At 35.1% G+C, this 21,802-nt stretch overlaps 6 protein-coding genes across 6 annotated transcripts; 4 read left to right on the top strand and 2 right to left on the bottom strand.

Annotated features, from left to right (window-relative positions):
* Positions 1–2,046: 2,046 nt before the first annotated feature.
* Positions 2,047–3,675, top strand: LOC104712735 (uncharacterized protein At4g00950). Its single transcript, XM_010429698.3, has 2 exons — positions 2,047–3,089; positions 3,328–3,675. The coding sequence occupies exons 1-2, from the start codon at positions 2,292–2,294 to the stop codon at positions 3,388–3,390; spliced, it is 861 nt and encodes a 286-aa protein (XP_010428000.1). The 5' UTR covers positions 2,047–2,291; the 3' UTR covers positions 3,391–3,675.
* Positions 3,676–5,953: 2,278 nt separating this feature from the next.
* On the top strand, positions 5,954–7,827 carry LOC104712743 (dof zinc finger protein DOF4.1). The gene is made up of 2 exons (XM_010429711.3): positions 5,954–6,074; positions 6,597–7,827. Exon 2 carries the CDS (start codon positions 6,633–6,635, stop codon positions 7,521–7,523), a length of 891 nt encoding a protein of 296 aa, XP_010428013.2. The 5' UTR covers positions 5,954–6,074; positions 6,597–6,632; the 3' UTR covers positions 7,524–7,827.
* A 3,732-nt stretch (positions 7,828–11,559) lies between these two features.
* Positions 11,560–13,788, top strand: LOC104712750 (aluminum-activated malate transporter 10-like). Its single transcript, XM_010429723.3, has 6 exons — positions 11,560–12,098; positions 12,209–12,346; positions 12,448–12,720; positions 12,806–12,930; positions 13,012–13,155; positions 13,245–13,788. Exons 1-6 carry the CDS (start codon positions 11,762–11,764, stop codon positions 13,680–13,682), a joined length of 1,455 nt encoding a protein of 484 aa, XP_010428025.1. The 5' UTR covers positions 11,560–11,761; the 3' UTR covers positions 13,683–13,788.
* A 24-nt stretch (positions 13,789–13,812) lies between these two features.
* LOC104712760 (protein LEAD-SENSITIVE 1-like) lies at positions 13,813–15,354 on the bottom strand. The gene is made up of 2 exons (XM_010429734.3): positions 14,987–15,354; positions 13,813–14,674 (listed from the first exon to the last, which is right to left on the bottom strand). The coding sequence occupies exons 1-2, from the start codon at positions 15,078–15,080 to the stop codon at positions 13,980–13,982; spliced, it is 789 nt and encodes a 262-aa protein (XP_010428036.2). The 5' UTR covers positions 15,081–15,354; the 3' UTR covers positions 13,813–13,979.
* A 680-nt stretch (positions 15,355–16,034) lies between these two features.
* On the top strand, positions 16,035–20,501 carry LOC104712770 (calcium-transporting ATPase 2, endoplasmic reticulum-type). The gene is made up of 6 exons (XM_010429746.3): positions 16,035–16,437; positions 16,643–18,211; positions 18,328–18,449; positions 18,529–19,191; positions 19,297–19,406; positions 19,494–20,501. The coding sequence occupies exons 2-6, from the start codon at positions 16,729–16,731 to the stop codon at positions 20,296–20,298; spliced, it is 3,183 nt and encodes a 1,060-aa protein (XP_010428048.1). The 5' UTR covers positions 16,035–16,437; positions 16,643–16,728; the 3' UTR covers positions 20,299–20,501.
* Positions 20,502–20,583: 82 nt separating this feature from the next.
* On the bottom strand, positions 20,584–21,299 carry LOC104712781 (uncharacterized). Its single transcript, XM_010429757.3, has one exon. It carries the CDS (start codon positions 21,297–21,299, stop codon positions 20,721–20,723), a length of 579 nt encoding a protein of 192 aa, XP_010428059.1. The 3' UTR covers positions 20,584–20,720.
* Between the last annotated feature and the right edge of the window lie 503 nt (positions 21,300–21,802).

Raw genomic sequence — 21,802 nt, forward strand, 5'->3', positions numbered from 1 at the left:
ATTGATCAAAGTTCTTTTCTCCTTTTATGTCTCTCTTTTTTTTTCTTATAATTCAAATGAGATTCCTATTTTATGATTTGTATTTGATTCCCTCTACTTCTTTGTGTTTTTTGAATTTGATAAGTGGAGGGATAACAAACGAGACTGGACATGGAAGAAAGTTCCAAAACAAAGTGGCTCATAGTCTGAGGATAAAATCTTTAATTGTTCTTTGGAACCTTCACTTTCATTTCTTTAATACTTTTGTTTCTTGTCTATGCTCGTTCAAATTGAGTCCATTACATTACAAAACTGTCTTTTGGGCCTTTGTGCTCTGTCATAATTTTCTTTTGTTATTTACTCATTTCTTTGTCAGAACAACAATATCTATGCAAATAAACAGATTTTTAAATTCTATAATCGTTATCGCTCGCAGTTCACTATTTGTATTTGTTTAGACAGAAATGTTGTCTTGATTGAATCAAGGTTCCTTTCTTAGAAAATGGAAAGAAAAAATATAGCTCCTAACTTTCAATTGAAACTAGCAAAATTAAAAGTAAACTAAAGCCTAAAGGTACTGTTTATTGGGCACATGCACATGTTGGTATGCTAACGTGAAAGCATGCATGTGTAATTGTGTATAATACTAATATATGTATTAGATATTTGGATGTGTCATCCCATTGATTTTGCTTTGTTCATGGTCTTTTTTTTAATTTATGTGCAATAATGCCTATATTTGTTAGCCAGCTTGCGGATTGCAATTTGACTGCGAGATTTCCCCACTTCCATAACTATATATGTGATATCAAATCATTTCATTATGACGAGCGAACTCTTGCCACCTATCTTTGTCAGTACTCTGCTTTATTTGGTCGCTCTTGTTAAGGTCAAGAAAAGCTTTTACTCATTCGGATATTGATTAGTATTATTACACAGACTTTAAGTTGGATTATATTTTACCAAATGTTGTTTCCACTGCTTTCATCATTCAATTGCTTTGGACGTTGGAGATAAGTCAAATACCTTGACAATTAACTAATTCCCTAACGAAGTATCTAACATTTGTTTATTATTTTCTTTTAGTCTAAAACCTCAAGCTTAATAATTTGGTGAATTTAGTGTTATTTACATGTTACTTTGGACCCCATTATGTTCTTGTTATGTCACATTAAAGTACTAATATCGAGTAGTTTTATACTACGTTTCGATAGACATATATATCCAATGTTAATAAAGAGATAATTTGTTGGAGGATTTGAAAAGTTGATGGAGCTCAAGAGAAGTTCCAAGTGACTCATGTTTTTTTCAGATTACTTTGCTTTCATGATCTCTTCTCATAAATAATCTCTTTTGTTGGTTTCCCTATTTTTTCTCGTTATACGAAAGTTACATGTTACGTAGTTTCTTTGCCACGCCTGATTTTGAATTAAAGGCTTCACTGACCACAACATCTAAACCCGACTTTTGCTAAAGCATATACCTATGTCACTTTCCGGCGACTTTTCTTTTTATTGTTTTTCTCTTTGTTGAACCAAAACAAATTTCTAGAGAATGTAAAAGTAATTCATACTTAATAAAAAAAATGTATAATTAAATACCACATTAGGTAATCTAAAAACTATATAGTGGACATGGAAAACCATTTAGTAATAAGTAAATAAATAACTTAATGAATAATAAGATAAGATGAGACCGGTAGTTGAAAATGTATCTTAGACATTTTGTTTTGTTTATATGAAAAATAGTCAGTAACGAGCATATACTCCTTCTGTTTCACAAAAAGTGTCTTCTGGAGAAAAATTTTTGTTTCATAAAGAATGTCATTTTACATTTCCAATGAGTGTTTCAATACTAAATTTTCTTTTTTACCCCTAAACCCAAGGCTATTTTCATTGAATTTAGATCATTAATCACTTATTAAATAGGGGCAAAGATGTATAATTCAAAATTTTCTTAATTTGTGTGAAATGTGTCAAAATGACACTCATTGTAAAACAGAGGGAGTATATTATTTTCCCTTTTTGGCTTTCAACTTGCTTCTTTATGATAAAAGACATACTAATCTTTATGGTTCCTAATCTTTATTGTCATTAATTTTGAAAATTCCCCAATTAAATTTTCGAATCAAAATTTTCTTTTAACTGCCTTTAATGTGCTCCCTGACTCCCAAATCAACACGAAACACTAGAAACAGAGGAAAAAAAAACTACAGATAAAGACAAGAGCATAAAAGACTTGTAGATATAAAAGACACACACCTCAGAGAAAGAGAAGAGCAGAGAGAAAGATCCAACTTCCACATTGAAACCATGGAAGCTGAAAAAGAAACAGAGCAAGAAGGAAACTTGACAGTTATGAAACTACCGGTGTTAACAATGAAACCCAACACTCACAGCCACTCTATGTCCTCACCTGTTCACAGTTCCATAGCAGCTTCAGTCCCATTTAGCTGGGAAGAAGAACCTGGCAAGCCCAAGCAACACTCTTCTTCTTCCTCGTCCTCTTTCTCACCATTACCTTCTTACTTTTCATCTTCTCCTGAAACCCACAAGTCACTGGAGCTACCACCAAGGCTACTCTTTCTTGAAAAAGATGGAGGATTAGCTACGAAACTGCAGTCGCCCATCACTGTCTTTGATGGGCCTTATAGCATGACGAGGTCAAAAAGGATGGATTCACCTTCGTTTAGGATGATGGTAAAGGGTAGTGCTGACTGTTATGGGTCTTTCAGGAGTGACATCGATGGTGCTTTAGAGGATGTGGAAGGGGACTTTAAGCAGCAGGATACGAGTAGTGGCTCTTTGGCTCTTGTGAAGAAGAGAGGGAGATTAGGGTTTTTTGGGTTTAGGAGGAGGAAAGCATTAAAGGGAAAAACAGAGTTTGGTAGAGGTAGTTATGTGTTTCCATCTTCCGTAGACAGAGAGAGTGAATATGGCACAAACGAAGAGGAAGATGAAGACAAAGGCTTTGGCTATGGTGATGGTGATGGTATTAGTAGCAGCCAAAGCAGCAGGTTTTGTGAAGTGAAGATCTCAAGCATTAGCAGAACAGGGAGCTTCTCTACTCTTCCTAAACCACCTCCTTCTTCTTCAAAGTCTCACTTCTGGGTAAGTCCTCTGTTTTATGTTCTGTTTCTACATAATATTCTTTGAGAAATCAGTAACATGGAGTCAACTAGATCATATAGTCAGTCAGTGTTACTAGAATATATGAAAATATTCTTGAAATATCATGAATGAGAGCTCTTTGTGTGTGTGTGTATATGTATGATACAGATATCGACTATGTCCTAAAAGTGGATGTAGAATATATTAGCACTTAACATTGTTTTTGTGGTTGGATCAGACGAATGTGTATTCAGGACTAAAGCAAGTGGTTCCATGGAAGAACAAGAAGACTACAGTTTGAGATGCTGCCCTGTTAAAGATTTATACAAGACTAAAAACAAAAAACAAAAAACCAAGAAAGCTCCTCTGGTTTCTACATATATCTTCAAAAATCAAACTTTTGCTTATGATTTTTTTCTTTCTTTTTTTCAGTATTTCCAAGAAAATGACATGACCATTATTAAAATCATTATGAAGCCCAGTATCTTTCACACGTATTGTTGTTGTTTGTGTTTGTAATGTTTGAATATTTCTTGAAACGTTTGTATAGAGAGAAACAGAGATGTATAATGGATATTATTATTCATGTTTGTAACAAAAACAAAAAAAAGCAAGAACCTTTGAAGGCTCTTTACATGTATGTTACCTTCTTGATAAAATATGCTTCCTTTAGAAGCTCTTTCCGGTAATAAGTAACACACATCGAACTTCGGATTTCGTGAAATAATTAAACCAAACAAGAAAACATCAAACTTAGATTGTGCGTATAAACAACATGAGGAGAACGGAGGACCAAAATATAAATATTACTTTTTTTTTATTAGTTCAAACTCCAAAGATTTCAAGAATCATTCAAGAAAACCGCAATGATATGGATTTCATACACGTGTCAACTGGGAGTAGATCGATGGTGGAGAATGTGTGGACTCTCACTGTTATTTCATATCCACTCACTCAGACACAAAAGGGTCTCGGTCATCCCTTTGAAATTGAGTGAGAAGGCCCCTGTTTATTAATCCGTTAATAGCAAAACGACACTGTTTATAACACCTTAAAACCCCCAAACTAAGAAATCGATTCTCAATTTTCCCAATTCACAAACCCTAATTGATCTCAATTTATCTTTTCTTGTTCAATTTCTCTTTTCTTCTTTGATTTCTCTCTTATTCTTCGAGTTGACGAGATGAGTTCTAGCTCAGAAACATCGGTGGTAGCTTCGTTCGACCGTGGAGTGCCATTGAAGTTTGTTTGTGGAGCCGGTGTAACGATCTTTACATCGAGAACTGAAGAGAACCTTGGTCGACCGTTCTTCCAGTGTATAACAAAAAGAGATCTGGAATCTTCTCGTCATCGAAGATATCATGTTTGATTAGGGTTAGATCGATTAGGGTTTGTGAATTGGGGAAATTGAAAATCGATTTCTCAATTTGGGAGTTTTAGGGTGTTATAAACAGCCTCGTTTTGCTATTAACGGATCTCGTTAACGGATAATTAATTTTATTTAATTTCTCCGTTTGATCACGTAAAGTTGTGCTTCAAAAGGCTAAGTCAACGAGAGTTTGCGATTTATTTGAAAGTCAACAAATAATTGGTGTTTTTTTTCTCCAAAAGCAGAGTTCGGGCTTTAAATCAACGAAAATGTAGACTTGGGGATTTTAATGACATTTTTCCCTAATCTATACTAGTATTTTTGCAGCAATTTTTGCTCAAAAATATTTTTTGGAAAGTTTTTACATTTAATGCATTGACTTTAATATTAGTTACCAAAACTTCAAATTTAATTATAGGTAAGATTTTAAAAAATAAGAAAATCTTTTTACCTCATTCAAACATAAATATATGATTCACTTTCATTTTTATTTGAATTTATATTTAAATTATATTGAATTATTCTATAATACATTTAGTTAATAAAAATTGTGATTTTTTTCCTGCATATGATGTAATACAAAATTTTAAAAACGGACATATATTACTCAATAGATGAATAAAAAATACGGGTACAATATCCCACATGTCTAAAAAAATTGGGCAATAGTTTATAATCATACTATAAAAGAGACCAAAATGATTCTGAATACAAATGAATAGAAACCTTAATTTATCAGGCATTCAAACTTTAAAAACTTTTATTTGGTTTATTTTGGTTCTTTATTTTAAAGATTTTTAAAAGTTTAATATGAAAAATATTTAAAACTTTTAAAAAGTTAAATATGATAAATATTATACCGTAGATACACAATAAATATTAAAAATTAAGATGATATATTGTGAGTTAAAATATCTCGGGATGGGTTATATAGCGGGATGGGTTTTACCGATATTTATATAAATTAAAAAAATATCATTAATTCGATGTTACACGGGTAAAACATCATTTCATTATTTTGTTAACACTGTCAGTATCAGAAAATAGACATATCTAATTAAATTGATTAAATAAATATTATGGAAAAAATAAATTATATTGCGGTATTATATAGTTTATTTAACAATTATTTTATAATTATAACATATTTAACCAACAAATACAACTTATTATTTAAATATTTTAGTTATAAATAATTTGTCCCGCGGTATACCGCGGGTCCTAGTTTCTCTTATTGTTATAGAACTATTTACTATGTTATTGCTTAATTAGTTACATGATTAACGTATCTTTTTCTTTTCTTTTCCTTAATCATGGTTTTAGATTTCAAGTGCTACATTTTTCAATCAAGGTTTTAGCTTAATTTAGTTAGTTAGATGTATGGTTTGTACACTCTAATTTTTTGGCCTCGAATTGAAAAAAATATCAATATAGTATGCTAAATATCAACTACTTTATGATGATATAACCATCTATTAAAAAAAGAGAGAATTATAAGATAGTCAAAACAACACACCACTAAAATGCCCATAAAAGTGAAACCCAACACTTCTAAACTTTAGCCTCAAAATATTCTCTCTCCCTCTCTCTCTCTAAGTCATCTCTTTGAACATCAGGTCAGTTCATCTTCTTCCCTTTTTCTCTTATCTCCTTGTTTCTTCTGCAAATTACTTTCTCTATTCTTTTTTTTTTCCCTTTTAACTTTCTTTTGCTTTTTGGTTTATGTGTTTATTAGGGTTTTTTTTGTTGTTTTTTACTTTTCAAAGGTTTACATCTTTCCACCTTCTGATTTCTTTGAAAATTTGTCCCTTATTTAAAAGATATGTCTGGCTTTTTTAGAGATCAGTTCCTAACACCTTTTTGTTAGTGTCTTGCTCGATCGATCCATACGTTTAGAAAGTGATTATTTGTTCCCACTCTCTCAGATCCTTTATTGATTAACTTTGGTCGTTCTCATTCATATACTAGACATAGTTGGTTCATGGTCTTCGACTTTTTATGTTCTTTCAATAGTTTTTAGTATTTTATTTATTTGTATGTGTCACTTTTTTATTTGTGCTACTTTTTATAAGTTCTACTTTTGTTATCATGTTTTCATATGCTTCATTAGATGGGTTGATCATACATGATTATCACAGGGATTTATTATAAACTGTAATTGAAGCTTATACATCATGGACCATCATCAGTATCATCACCATGATCATGATCAATACCAACATCAGATGACTATTACTAACAATATTCCCTATAACACCATCGTCACAACACAACCACCACCACCAACAACAACAATGGATTCAACATCAGCAACCACAATGATAATGGATGATGAAAAGAAGTTGATGACGACGATGAGCACCAGGCCACAGGAACCAAGAAACTGTCCAAGATGCAACTCAAGCAACACCAAGTTTTGTTATTACAACAACTACAGCTTAGCACAGCCTAGGTACTTGTGTAAGTCTTGTCGGAGATATTGGACTGAAGGTGGTTCTCTCCGTAACGTTCCCGTAGGCGGCGGTTCAAGAAAGAACAAGAAGCTTCCATTACTACTTCCAAATTCCTCTACTTCTTCTTCCACCAAGAATCTCCCAGATCTCAACCCTCCTTTTGTCTTCACATCATCACCATCAAACCCTAGCAAGACCCATGATTATAATAATGAGCTCAGCCTCTCCTTCTCCACCCCTATGCAAGACAAGCGAGCTCAAGGGGCCTACGGTCATTACACCGAGCAAGTTGTGACAGGAGGGCAGAACGGTCTTTTCCAAGCTCCTATGGGTATGATTCAGTTTCGTCAAGAATATGATCATGACCACCCCAAAAAGAATCTTGGCTTTTCACTAGACAAAAACGAGGAAGAAATTGGTAATCATGATAACTTCATTGTTAATGGAGGAGGAAATAAGATGATTTATCCTTATGGAGGTTATGAAGACCAGCATCATCATCATCAACATGTGAGACACGATGATGGTAATAAGAAGAGAGAAGGTGGTTCAAGCAATGAGCTATGGAGTGGAATCATCCTAGGTGGTGATAGTGGTGGACCAACATGGTGATATATGAGATCATATCGTCAAAAAGACAAGATAATAAAGACAAAAACAAATAGTTACGAGTAAAAATATGTGATTAGATTTGGAATTTTCAGACCCGGAAGAGTCGCCTTGGGAGGAGCATGATGATTCTTCCTTCCACTTTTTATAAATCCTCTGTTCACTTTCTTTTGTCTTTTGTCTGATGGAGCCACTTATTTGGCTTTTAGTTTGCTTCTTCAGGACCTTTAATTAAGTTTTAACACATAAATGTCTAGTGCCTATTATTGTATATAGTACTCTTATATCATATCATATTTTTGTTTCATAGAGATGAATTAACTAGGTTTAGGTATGAAAGTATTTTTTGCGGTGGTTCACGTTAATAATAAGTACGTGCATGAGACGACATATGGGGTTTTCTTTATAATATATTGCTGTTTTATCTTGAGATTATTATTTTTTCTTTAACTTCGCAAATTACATGCATACGGTGCGATATAAATTTTGGCAAAATAAAACCAAAACTTTAGTATCATCGTCTCAATAAATATGTATGTATAATATATATGGACCGTGAGTTACCTAAAAGTGAAACATTGACAAATCAACACATCTGTATCCATTAAAAATATATCTGGGATGATGTTTTAATCCATGAAAGAAGAGCACGTCCTTATTAAAGACGAGCATACGATAGATAAAATAAGGTGTAGAAAACAAAAAAAATTCGTAAATGTTCGAATACAAGACATAGATCATTAATTATACACGTACGGATGAGTAGTTTAGTATTCTGATCCTACATGGCTCCGATTTGTTGTTCAATTCAGTTAATGTGAGACTTATCTCGAAAGCATAGTCTATTTAGGAGACTAATTAATCAAGGAGACCAACTCATGTCCACAAACAAAACTGCGTGTTGAATACAACACGACCTTGTAATATTAAATTATCATATAAAATGCAATGTAACATAGTATTCTTATCAGACTATTATTTTGGAGTAATAAAAAGACACGACAACATACCTGCTCCAACTAAAGACTATTCCAATCACAAATCGTTTTCTTTAAATATACCCACTGAGATTCTATTTCTATTTGCTTTACTTTGTTTTTTTATTATCATGAGAAAGACCAAAGACGACTCCTGTCTCTTTGCATTTTAAGTAAGTTTTAATATTCTAGTAATTATTTTTTTCACAAAAAATAGTGGCATTATAATTTATGATTTTTTTAAAAAGTTAAATTATTTCCAAAGACACCACCATTTACAAAATTTGATTAGCTCTTTATAACTTTTTACCAATAAAATAATAACATGAGTAACATATGAAGACGAACGTAAAAAGCATAAGCATATTGAGGCAGCAAGTTGGTGTAGTGATGCAGAGAGAGCAAGTGATACGAAATCAAGAATCTCAATGGTAGTGGCCGACGACTGGTAATAATACTATAGAGGCAAAGTACAAACTCGTTTTTTAATACTAATTTGATTTTTTTGGTTGGGACAATTTTACTGATGTTAGTACAAACTCGTTTTTTAATGTTTCGGGTTCGCTTCCGAAAATATATGCTTGTACAGTTGTATGATGTATCGAGCGAATTTGCCACAGCAATACATATTATGTGGATTTCGATTAAAATAATGATACATCAATGCATTATATATCACAAAACAAACCATGCTAAGCATTTGTATAATAGTTAAACTAATTTATTGAGATGATGCAAATTTCCTATCACGAAAGGCCCAAGAACATACAGAGAAAGCTTAGGCTTTCCGCCTTTCCCTCCCCAATACAACATGAAAACAACCTTTCAAAATAACCAAAAACAAAACCTAATGGGCAATGAAGTTTGAATGGATTAGTGATTCGAGATTTGGATAAAGGTAGCTAACTAAGTAAGCCTGCACTATTGTATTTATCGTAGCCGATTAAGGTAGGCCTAATGGCCCTTTTAATAATAATCCGACTGGCCCAAAGAGATATGAATCAGTGCCACTGCCACGTAGTTATTTCTGATTGATTCTAGCTAGCTTGTACCTTGTAGTTGTGGAGTTGGTAATCTATGATTGCATATTTGCATTAGTCAGATTAGCGAACGACTCGACATTTAATGAAAGGAAAAATATTGATTTGTCTATATGTGATTGTTAGAAAATGCTTTATAAAAAAGAATTCAGGTAAAAGTAGTTTAAACTATCAATGAAAAATTGTAAATAATTTTTTAATCTATATAATTTTTTTAGTTTGTACTCGTAAATAATATTTTGATATGAAAAATGAAAAAAAAAAGTTGGAGACAAAAGGAAGTAACGAGATATATAGGACGTAAGACTTTTTTATGCCACTAAAAATGTTGTGTCAGCAAAACCCGAAATAATCCATGAGAAGTTGAAAACAAAAGTCAAGAGCTATTTAAATCACATTGAAAATCTTGTTTTTTTTGTTTAAAATATAATAATTTTATTTGCAAAAGATAAAATAATATTTTACTTTGTGTCTTGTATAAGCATATTCGTGCAAATTTTATTATACGTTCATTTGCTATTGTGCGTATAGAACAACATAAGTTTTTTCCTATTATAATTCAATCAACCATTTGCATGCCGATGGTATTAGATTTTCTTTTGCGAAATATACGATAAAATCTTTATAAACAACTTTATTTCAATCATGACCTAATTCCAACACGATATATTTAAAAACTAATTCGATAAGACAAAAAAAAGTTAAACCGCTCTCTTCTTATCAAATCACACAAACAAAAAGGTGATAAGCTGAAGGGCACTTCATACATATTCACAAGACCCAATAGGGGAACCCAAAGAAGCTCAAGTTGTGCAAATTTTTCTTCTTTGTACTCTTCGATTAATTATGGACCACACAAATATGAATTAAAAAACATAAATAAAAAATCTTGTTTGGTGATAATATATATAAGTGCGTCCACTTAGGGCAAGATAATATTTTTGAGAGCCCAACGATTAAATTAGGTCTCTTATAATTTGGGGCACACTTAGTGACCTAAATGAAAGTTAGGTTATGTCAATTCTCTTCTAATTGGTTTGTGTTTGTATATGTATATACCTCTCAAGAATTATATTGTATCTTTTGATATGTACATTATTAAAAGGTAGTAGTGCAAGTCAAACGTGCCTGCTTTCATATATATGTATTTGATATCATTTGGTGCGTGTAATAGCACTTTTAATTCGAACTTAATTGCATGGAAAAAACAAATTGAGAAAGCAAATAAGAGTAATAAAGTTATTTCGTCACACCGCCGTGAATTCTCTAATCAGAAAAGGAATATGCGAAGGGCTTTATTTGCTTACGACAATCCACTTTTCATGTGTTTTATACTTAACGTGACATCGTGTACGTGTATGTACGCACGCAATGCACACGCACACATATAATTCTGAGTGGCTAGTGCATGTAATAGTAATCGATCTAATTGATTTAAATATCATAATTTCGTGTATGGGAGAGAGAGAGTATGGGACTATGAAAGAGTGATCTGAAATGAAAAACTTAATACCGTGTAATGAGCTAACTAACATTTTGGCTGGTGGAATTTGGGTAATATAAGCTACTCAAATTATAAAAATCTTTGCAAACTTGTGATGAGTTAGTTAAAAAATGAGTATGAGTATTTTCTATAAAAAAAGAACTTATACAATGTAACTATAATGGATTTTATAAAAAATATATAGAACTACGATAGACTATAGTATACAAAATATAGGGTTGATTATACGTAAAATCGTAAAACCAAAACATGCGTAAAATCTTGGATCGTTTTAAAATGAGCAATTAATTGAAACTTCTTATATCTTGGGATATATTTTTTATTTTCATTTTTTTTTCTGACGTTGCAATGAAATGGATGGATGTAGTACGAAGGCAGGTTTCAACATCAGTACTTATGCGATGACGACTTTGTAGCACAAAATTTAACTAATCATACAATAAGATTTCAATTAGGCCACTTACATCTTTTTTTTTTTTTTTGCATATCAAAGTGGGAGAGAGTGATCAATAATATATATATTAGTACATAAACAAATAAAATTAATTCACCACTTAACAAAAAAAAAAGAAACTCCAAGAACTTTGAAAAATATTATATACCCTTTATAATCTCTATATATGTAACACTCCATTGCCATTGTTTATAAAAACACACCCGAAACATTCTTAACCAAAACATTCTTTACAGTTTAAGATTCAGGTTCTCGGACATAATACTATGGCATCACAAGAAGCAGGGAAGCTAGAGTGGAGGATAAGTGTAGACGATGGAACAACAGAGAGATTGGTTCCTAGATCGGGACTAAGTGTAAAGATCTTTCATTGGCTAAAGGATTTGGTAATGAAGGTTATCGTGGAGCGCATCGCAAATTTTATGAGGAAAGCTTGGAGGATTGGGGCAGATGATCCGGCCAAAGTGGTACATTGTCTGAAAGTAGGACTTGCACTTTCATTGGTCTCAATCTTTTATTACATGAGACCTTTGTATGATGGTGTTGGAGGAAATGCTATGTGGGCTATCATGACTGTTGTCGTCGTCTTCGAGGCCAATGTTGGTACGTAAACTAAATCTATATTCAAAATTATGCAACCTTCTTCTTTTTAACGAGTGAAAACGACCATATAATGTATGTTATATATGTGTGTGTATCTCCATGTACAACAGGAGCAACATTCTCAAAATGTGTAAACAGAGTTGTGGCAACTATATTAGCTGGATCACTAGGCATTGCTGTTCATTGGGTCGCCACTCAATCAGGGAAAGCTGAGGTTTTTGTGATTGGATGCTCTGTTTTCCTCTTTGGTAATGGCCAAAACCCTAAAATGATCTGTCTTTTCTTGTGAATAACGTAAAAGAGGATCCATCTTTTATTAAATTCCTCTTTGTGGGTTTGATTCTTGCAGCTTTCTTAGCTACTTACTCGCGGTTTGTGCCATCATTCAAAGCCAGATTCGACTACGGAGCAATGATTTTTATCCTCACATTTAGCCTTGTCTCAGTTGGCGGTTACCGAGTAGATAAGCTAGTTGACATGGCTCAGCAAAGAGTATCAACTATTGCAATTGGAACATCTATCTGCATTATCATTACTGTCTTTTTCTGTCCCATTTGGGCAGGATCTCAGCTTCACCGTCTTATTGAACGTAACTTTGAAAAACTTGCCGATTCATTAGACGGTAAGGGGGATTACAAAACCAAAACTTGTTATGAAAGATTCAACATTAGCTAGCTAGTGAGCTGACTATATTATTAAAACTGCAGCCTGTGTAGCAGAGTACTTCAAGGAGAGCGAAGTCTCAACGAATCGAAATAAAGATGGAGACACTAACATGAAGTTACAAGGATTCAAATGTGTGCTTAACTCTAAGGGAACAGAGGAAGCCATGGTAACTTAACAGATAACGAATAAGTTTATCTTCTTAATTTGCAGCCGCTTATTCTTCTTTTTATTATTTTTAATCTCTCAGGCGAATCTAGCGAGATGGGAACCTGCACATGGAAGCTTTAACTTCCGGCATCCATGGAAGCTATACGTAAAGATAGGGGCTGCTATGCGCAGATGTGCTTATTGCCTTGAGAATCTTAGTATCTGCATCAACTATGAAACAGAGGTGACCTTTTGATATTTTTATCATAGTTTTGAAGAAGTAACTTTTAGAGGTTGTAGTGAAACTAAAACTAGTGTCTTGTGCTTCTACAGGCTCCAGACCAGGTCAAGAAGCATTTCGGGGAAGCTTGTATGAAACTAAGCTCAGCTTCTTCAAAAATCTTAAGGGAATTAATGGAAATGATGAAGAACACGAGAAAATCATCCAAGATGGATTTCCTGGTGTTTGATATGAACTCTGCAGTACAAGAACTTCAAGAAACCTTGAAAACTGTACCAATTGAGACGAACAAACCTAAAGACGAAGCCCCATCTGAAGAGGACAACAATGAAGATAGAGCCATATCGATGAGCCTACATGAAATCCTTCCCGTTGCCACTTTGGTTTCGTTGTTAATCGAAAACGCAGCTAGAATTCAAACAACCGTCGAAGCAGTCGACGAACTGGCGAATCTTGCAGATTTCGAACAGGATTTTAAAAAGAAAACTGGAGGCAACAACACTAAACAACCACCACCACTAAGTTCTTAAAATCACTTTCAATTACGTATTGAAAACTCAACATACATGAAGATTTTAAGCGGAGTTTTCATGTATATATAAGCTTTTTAGTATATGAGTTTGCTCCTTTCCGTAACTGGTTTCAAGGCCAAAAAGCAAGTTATAGAACTAAATCTTGATAATACTGGAATCCACAACGAATCTAGATGGTTCTTTTTTACAGTGTCACCATAGCAAACAAGAAATGAGATCGAGGGGAAACTAAGGATCATGACTACGCAGTGGCCAGTCTTATGTACTTATCCATGAACATAATAGAATCTATGTTCACCTGGAAACGCTGGTATCAAAAGCTTTCCTTTTTCTCTTGAGGGTTTTAAAGCCAAGGTTCAAAGCCAAATCCTCAACGGGAACCTTGATCACATCGTTTCTAACACCGATATCAGTAGCATACCTGCTCATACAATACATGCCAGCAGTGACAGTTGCAACACCAACAGGATTTGGGATCAACAATGTGAGAGGTGAAGAGAGGAGTGCAGCAAGAGGAGCTCCAAGCATGGAGCTAGCTTGACCACTTCTCCCAACCCCGTTCTTATCAAGAATGAGCAACCCTGTCTTGCAGTAGAGAGCAAAATCTTCACAGTTATTTTGGAAGACGTTGTAGTTACCAAATCCGTTTTGGAGAAGGTGTATTGCTCTATGGATGACTGTTTGAAACGGGTCAGATGAAGCGGTTGTGCAAGTTCCACCGCGGAATCTGGAGAGGAAGATCGAAGAGCTGACTCCGTGTTCGAAACGGTAAAGTGAACCCTTCTTTAGGAAGCAGTCAAGGCAAGAGAGGACTACTCCACTCTTTGGTTGTTTGTATCCACAGTCAGGAAATGTAGGGCAAGGAGCTTCTGAAGAATCATCAACCTCTGAAACTGAAGAAGACGAGGAGGAAGAAGAAGCTAGTGTGGAAGATATCAAGCTGTGCTCAGGTTTGAAATGAACCACTTTGCAACCACCAACAAATACGCCTACAAAATTCAGAAGAAAACAAAACAGTTTGAAATGTCAACAAAAGCAATCATGGTACCACCATTGAATTGACCACATCACTTAAACAGTGGAACTACAGATTAAAACCCTACAAAGTTAGTAACTTTGCCATCAAGATTAAAACCCTAACAACTAAACAGAGATTAAAGGTGACAAAATCAAATACGCACAAAAAAAAAAAGACCCTCAGACCCAAATTGAGGAAAACCCTAGATGATGAAGATTCACGCAAACTGCATTCAAAAAACCCAATTGATGATGATATCAAAAAGAAGGAAGAATCAAAGCACCGTGGTGAGAATAAGCGAAGACGGCTCGGTAAGTGTAGATGTGATCACCAGGTTTAAGCTCGTCTCTCTCGACCTTGTTCGTGAGCACACCCATTGTTTCGTCTCTCTCTCAAAAAAAAAAAAAAAAAAAAAGTTTCCTTCTTTGCTTCTGGAGATTGCAGTAGAAGGGAAGGAGATTCTTACGTCAGCGGCGGAGATATGATGATTCGGCTTTGGCGAACAAACTGGTGCTAACGGAATTTTTTGACGGCGTTAACTGTTAGATGACGACGATCGCTGTGGAGGGTAATATGGTAACTTGAAGCACGCGTGTTTAAATGGGCTTTTGTATCAAAGGTATTAAATGGACTCTTATATGTGTTAAAAAATCTGCTCAACGGCCCAAAAATCGATTTGGCGCTTTAAATTAAAGTCCTTATCATCATCTATTACATTGATTAAAAATATGCTTATCACACAAGTCTTCTAAACCGGCAAAAGGCAACATATAAATTCTAATCAATGATTGTAAACATAATTTAGTACTATAAAGCTATATTGGTTAATGAGTTTGCTGTTAGACGTGTATTTATATAATATAAAACAATATTGAGGAGAGCGTAGTGGAGGTAGAGTAGGCAGAGAGAGGCAATAATAATGGAAGAAACTTCGAGGAACTTCACTTTTTGTTGTAACCCAAAAACAAAAACAAAAAATCGAATATAAAGGAGAATAAATAGTGGTAGTACAATAAGAATAGGCTGCAGATTTCCAGACAAGGCACTCCTACTGACAGATGTTTTGTAATAGAGAAAAAAATTAATTATTTATTTCATTGGTGGTTGTATCAAAGTCTTTAAATCATTTGACTTTTGCTTTGATTAGTTTTTTAAAAAAGAAATTTAATTGAATTTTAATAGAAATGGAATATCCCAGTTACCAAATATCGAATCGAGCGGAGCCGTACGGGAAAGGGGAAAGTCAAAACACGTAATAACGGTTATAAATAAAGGGTAATATGGTCGTTTCAAGTACAGAATAAATAACGTTCCGTTTCTTCTTTATGAACAACCAATCAGAATTGGACCACACACACCACTATTACCTAAACCTTCGCTTTTCTGTAAAGCAAATTTAAACCACAACCAAAAGAGAAGAAGAAGAAGAACAAAAAAAAAAAATATTAAAGAAAACAAAAACGAGTTTCAAACACAAAAACCACGACTTGTCCAAATCAAGATTTGTGCTTTTTCATTTTTAGTGGTAGAAGGCGAATCAAATTTGGGAATTAAATTTTTTCCTTTTTTTTTTTTTTTAAAGAAAAATTCGAAGGTCTTCTGCTTTGTCTCCAAGCAAACTTTTAGTCAAATCATTCATTTTTATTTTCTTTTCTTGATGAAGTTTCTCTCATATAGTATCAAAGTTCTATGACTAAAGCCCTTACTGCTGGTGTGTGTCTTCTTGAAGTTTAGGTAAGAGTCTTTATGGTTAAAGTTATACTCTGTTTCTCTCTCTCTCACTTTATACTCACCCAGTTCTTTGTTCTTCGTTTCTGGGTTTTATAATCAGATCTTGATTATTTAGTTTTGATCTTTATATCAAACCGTCATTAAAAACTGCAACTTTATTTGTTATTTGACTTTAAAATTTCATTGTTTCATTGAATTTTTTCTACAGGAATTTGATAAACAGAACAAAAAAAAAAAACCGTTTTTTTTTTTGTTTTGAGTAATTAATTCCAAAGCAAAAGAGCTTTTGAATCGATGGAGGAGGAGAAGTCCTTCTCGGCGTGGTCATGGTCTGTTGAGCAATGTCTGAAAGAGTACAATACAAGTCTAGACAAAGGTTTAACAAGCGAAGATGTTCAAACTCGTCGTCAGAATTGCGGTTACAACGAGCTCGCCAAGGAGAAAGGCAAGCCTTTATGGCATCTTGTGTTGGAACAGTTCGACGATACGCTTGTGAAGATACTTCTCGGTGCTGCGTTTATCTCTTTCGTTCTAGCCTTTTTAGGCGAAAGCAGCGAGGAGCATGATGATGGCTCAGGTTCAGGGTTCGAGGCTTTCGTTGAGCCTTTTGTGATTGTTCTGATTCTGATTTTGAACGCTGTGGTTGGTGTGTGGCAAGAGAGCAATGCTGAGAAAGCCCTTGAAGCTCTTAAAGAGATGCAATGTGAATCTGCAAAGGTTTTGAGAGACGGGACTGTGTTGCCGAATCTGCCTGCTAGAGAGCTTGTCCCTGGGGATATAGTTGAGTTAAACGTAGGAGATAAAGTCCCTGCTGATATGAGAGTCTCCGGTTTGAAAACGTCAACGTTAAGAGTCGAGCAAAGCTCTTTAACCGGAGAGGCAATGCCTGTTTTGAAAGGAGCCAATTTTGTTGTCATGGATGATTGTGAACTGCAAGGGAAAGAGAATATGGTTTTCGCGGGAACAACTGTTGCTAACGGAAGCTGTGTTTGCATTGTGACGAGTATAGGTATGGATACAGAAATCGGGAAAATACAGAAGCAGATTCATGAGGCTTCGCTTGAAGAGAGCGAGACTCCGTTAAAGAAGAAGCTAGACGAGTTTGGGAATAGACTTACTACAGCTATCTGCATAGTCTGTGTTCTTGTGTGGATGATTAACTACAAAAACTTCGTGTCTTGGGACGTTGTGGATGGCTATAAGCCTGTGAACTTCAAATTCTCTTTCGAGAAATGCACTTACTACTTCAAAATCGCTGTTGCTTTAGCCGTGGCAGCTATCCCCGAGGGTTTACCTGCTGTGATCACGACGTGTCTAGCTTTAGGGACGAGGAAAATGGCGCAGAAGAACGCGATTGTGAGGAAGCTTCCGAGTGTTGAGACACTTGGTTGCACAACTGTGATCTGTTCTGACAAGACCGGGACTTTAACAACAAACCAGATGTCTGCAACCGAGTTCTTCACGTTAGGCAGTACAACGACGACTACTCGGGTCTTTTCAGTCAATGGTACGACTTATGATCCTACAGATGGTAGAATTGTGGATTGGGGATGTAACAATATGGATATTGCTAACTTGCAAGCTGTTGCTGAGATATGCTCAATTTGTAATGATGCTGGAGTGTTCTATGAAGGCAAATTGTTTAGAGCTTCAGGTTTGCCTACTGAAGCTGCCTTGAAAGTTCTTGTTGAGAAAATGGGCATTCCAGAGAAGAAGAACGGTGAGAATATTGAGGAAGTTACTAACTTTTCAGACAATGGTAGCTCAGTGAAGCTAGGTAAGTTTTATAATGTTTTTACACCATTACATATTGTCTGTAGAATCATCAGAATGGTGTAATGATTCCGCATACTTTGTTATTGATTGATCCTATCTCAATTCTTGCTGCATTAGCTTGTTGCGATTGGTGGAACAAAAGATCAAAAAAGGTAGCGACATTGGAGTTTGATCGTGTCCGTAAGTCCATGAGTGTTATTGTGCGCGAACCAAATGGACAAAACCGGCTTCTCGTTAAGGTAAAACATCATTGTTGCTTCTTCTCTTGCTTTTTAGCTAAAAACGTCTTTGTGAATCTTCTCTTTTTCTTCTTTGCAGGGTGCAGCTGAGAGTATACTTGAGAGAAGTTCATATGCACAGCTTGCTGATGGATCTCTTGTTCCTTTAGATGAATCTAGCAGAGAAGTAATCCTCAAGAAACATTCTGACATGACTTCAAAGGGATTAAGATGTTTAGGGTTGGCTTACAAAGACGAACTAGAAGAGTTTTCAGATTACTCTTCTGAAGAACATCCTTCACACAAGAAGCTTTTAGACCCTTGTAGCTATTCCAACATCGAAACAAATCTAATCTTCGTTGGAGTTGTTGGTCTTAGAGATCCTCCACGCGAAGAAGTTGGCAGAGCAATTGAAGATTGCAGAGACGCTGGGATTAGAGTAATGGTGATAACTGGAGATAACAAATCAACAGCTGAAGCTATTTGTTGTGAGATTAGATTGTTCTCGGAGAATGAAGATCTTTCCCAAAGCAGCTTCACAGGTAAAGAGTTTATGTCTCTTCCGGCTTCACGGAGATCCGAAATCTTGTCAAAATCTGGAGGCAAAGTTTTCTCACGAGCTGAGCCAAGGCATAAGCAAGAGATAGTTAGGATGCTTAAGGAAATGGGAGAGATCGTTGCGATGACTGGTGATGGCGTGAATGATGCTCCTGCTTTGAAACTCGCTGACATTGGGATCGCCATGGGAATCACTGGAACTGAGGTAAAAAAATTAACTAACTTAACTGTAAAAACATGTTAACTGAGCAAAAAAAACTGAGACCTTATGTTTTAAAGTAAGACTTTAATGCTTACTGTATGATGTCAGGTTGCGAAAGAAGCTTCGGATATGGTACTTGCAGATGATAATTTCAGCACTATTGTCTCAGCTGTAGCAGAGGGTCGGTCCATTTACAACAACATGAAAGCTTTCATCAGGTAGCAACAACAAAAAAAGCCTTACAGTAAATCATGTTTGTTCTGTTTTTTCCTCTGTAATTGTACTAAATGATTTTCATTTCAAAGGTATATGATATCATCAAACGTTGGAGAAGTGATATCCATCTTCTTAACCGCGGCATTGGGGATACCGGAATGTATGATACCGGTTCAGCTTCTTTGGGTTAATCTGGTAACTGATGGTCCACCAGCTACAGCTTTAGGCTTCAATCCAGCTGATATTGATATTATGAAGAAACCACCGCGCAAAAGCGATGATTCCCTCATTGATTCGTGGGTTCTTATCCGATATCTAGTGATTGGTTCTTATGTTGGAGTTGCCACTGTTGGAATCTTTGTCTTGTGGTACACACAAGCGTCTTTCCTAGGGATTAGCCTGATCGCAGACGGGCACACATTGGTCAGCTTCAATCAGCTTCAAAATTGGTCAGAATGTTCTTCGTGGGGAACCAACTTCACAGCGGCTCCTTACACAATCGCAGGTGGTCTTAGGACAATCTCGTTTGAGAAAAATCATTGCGATTACTTCACTTTAGGGAAAGTCAAGCCAATGACACTATCGCTCTCTGTTCTTGTGGCAATTGAGATGTTCAACTCATTGAACGCTTTGTCTGAAGACAACAGTCTCTTAAAGATGCCACCATGGAGAAACCCTTGGCTTCTTGTGGCAATGACCGTCTCCTTTGCGCTTCACTGCGTCATCCTCTATGTTCCTTTCTTAGCTAATGTGTTTGGGATCGTGCCTTTGAGTATCAGGGAATGGTTTGTGGTTATTCTTGTTTCCTTCCCTGTGATTCTAATCGATGAAGGTCTTAAGTTCATTGGGAGATGCAGAAGGACAAGAATCAAGAGGAAGATCAAGACAATGTAAAAGTCTGGTCTACACCAAATAGACAAAAGACTGTAACTTTTTTTCTTACAATCTTTTGTTTCATTAAGGAAACCTCAACCAAAAACACAGTAGTAGTAACATGTTGTTTTTTTTAATTCTTTGTGGACGCATAATCAAACTTTGGATTTGATGTAATCTCCTTTGCATGCAATTTTTGTTTCATCAAGAAACACAGACAAAAATAATTATTAAAGATTCTCTCAGTTTCCATTAAACCCTCAACCAAAGATCAGTCAGAAGATGAAGAAAAGGAAAGCATGATAATTCAAAACAAAGTTTGGATTTGTTATAATCTTAAGAAAATCTATTACATATACGCTCAAACTCAGTTAAGACCTCAACCAAAGAAGCAAACTTTGGATTTGATAATAATAAACTCTTTTACAATATGTTATGTATGATCAAGCAACCCGGACAAGTTTTGTTGAACCAACAAAGACTAATTCATTACAGATTCTCTCAAATTCCATCAAAACGTCAACCAGGATCCCAGATTTACCTCTTGTCATCAACATCTTGACCAAGCCCTTCATGTGTTTACCAAATCTGCCTCTCTCAACCACATCATTGACTAAGATGACTTTGTTCCTCTTCTTATCTTCTCCCACAAGAAACTCCATCAATCTTCTGACATCTTCTTGAGTCCGACCAAGACAATTCTTCGATTGACAAACGCTCACGAGCGCCGCAGCAAACCCTGAGGCCGCTTTATCGTGCACCGGAGGAGGAGCAACTCTCGAGGGTTTTGTCTGCGGAAGCGCAAACGAGATTGCTCTGGAGAAACTAGGATTTTTGTTGATGTTGTGTGAGTATGAAGAAGGTGAAGACGTCGATGATGGTTTTGAAAGATTGGTAGATGAAGCGGCGGCGGCGTTAACTGTGGAGTTAAAGCGGCGGGAGATGGATCTCAACGGTGGTTGCGGCTGTGGAGGGAGAGAAGGAAGGTTGAAGGATGAAACGGAGGCTGAGAGAGTATCCATGGCTGACGATAAAATGAAAAAAATTGCAGTCCTTTTACATATTATCCACCCGGAGATGATTTACAGTTATATAAATATTTCAATTTCGTTTTTTTATGTATTAAAAAAAAAATTGTTGACAATTTTAAAAATATCGTAACGTACATAATTGAAAAAACTGCCAATAAAATACTGATGGGTTGTATTTTAAGAGATTTGTGTAAAATTTACAAATCCTATGTTATTCAATCATAAATTTTTAAAAATCTCCTAAAATCCACAATTATTGAACTGTTTGTGGATTTGAATTTTAATAAATTTTAGAGATTCAGGAAGATTTAAGAGGATTTGTTTAGTTAAAAATACAGAAATCCAAATCTCATGGTTTAGGTGGGATTTGAAATAATTTTACCATAAATCATCACAACTTTCTTAAAATCTAACAAAATCCTATCAAAATTCCAAAAAATCTAAGTTGATTTTGTTTAATCAAAGTTTATTTTTGTATAATCACATATTCCTAA

This window comes from Camelina sativa, chromosome 2, assembly GCF_030686135.1.
Source record: "Camelina sativa cultivar CO46 ecotype springtype chromosome 2, ASM3068613v1".
Taxonomy (NCBI): domain Eukaryota; kingdom Viridiplantae; phylum Streptophyta; class Magnoliopsida; order Brassicales; family Brassicaceae; genus Camelina; species Camelina sativa.

Coding starts and splice junctions, on each gene's coding strand:
- LOC104712735 (XM_010429698.3), top strand. CDS start 2,292: ATGGAAGCTGAAAAAGAAACAGAGCAAGAAGGAAACTTGACAGTTATG. Junction 3,090..3,327: donor CTTCAAAGTCTCACTTCTGG/GTAAGTCCTCTG, acceptor TGGTTGGATCAG/ACGAATGTGTATTCAGGACT.
- LOC104712743 (XM_010429711.3), top strand. CDS start 6,633: ATGGACCATCATCAGTATCATCACCATGATCATGATCAATACCAACAT.
- LOC104712750 (XM_010429723.3), top strand. CDS start 11,762: ATGGCATCACAAGAAGCAGGGAAGCTAGAGTGGAGGATAAGTGTAGAC. Junction 12,099..12,208: donor CGTCTTCGAGGCCAATGTTG/GTACGTAAACTA, acceptor CATGTACAACAG/GAGCAACATTCTCAAAATGT. Junction 12,931..13,011: donor AGGGAACAGAGGAAGCCATG/GTAACTTAACAG, acceptor TTAATCTCTCAG/GCGAATCTAGCGAGATGGGA.
- LOC104712760 (XM_010429734.3), bottom strand. CDS start 15,080: ATGGGTGTGCTCACGAACAAGGTCGAGAGAGACGAGCTTAAACCTGGT. Junction 14,675..14,986: donor CTTCGCTTATTCTCACCACG/GTGCTTTGATTC, acceptor TGAATTTTGTAG/GCGTATTTGTTGGTGGTTGC.
- LOC104712770 (XM_010429746.3), top strand. CDS start 16,729: ATGGAGGAGGAGAAGTCCTTCTCGGCGTGGTCATGGTCTGTTGAGCAA. Junction 18,212..18,327: donor TGGTAGCTCAGTGAAGCTAG/GTAAGTTTTATA, acceptor TTGCTGCATTAG/CTTGTTGCGATTGGTGGAAC. Junction 19,192..19,296: donor TGGGAATCACTGGAACTGAG/GTAAAAAAATTA, acceptor GTATGATGTCAG/GTTGCGAAAGAAGCTTCGGA.
- LOC104712781 (XM_010429757.3), bottom strand. CDS start 21,299: ATGGATACTCTCTCAGCCTCCGTTTCATCCTTCAACCTTCCTTCTCTC.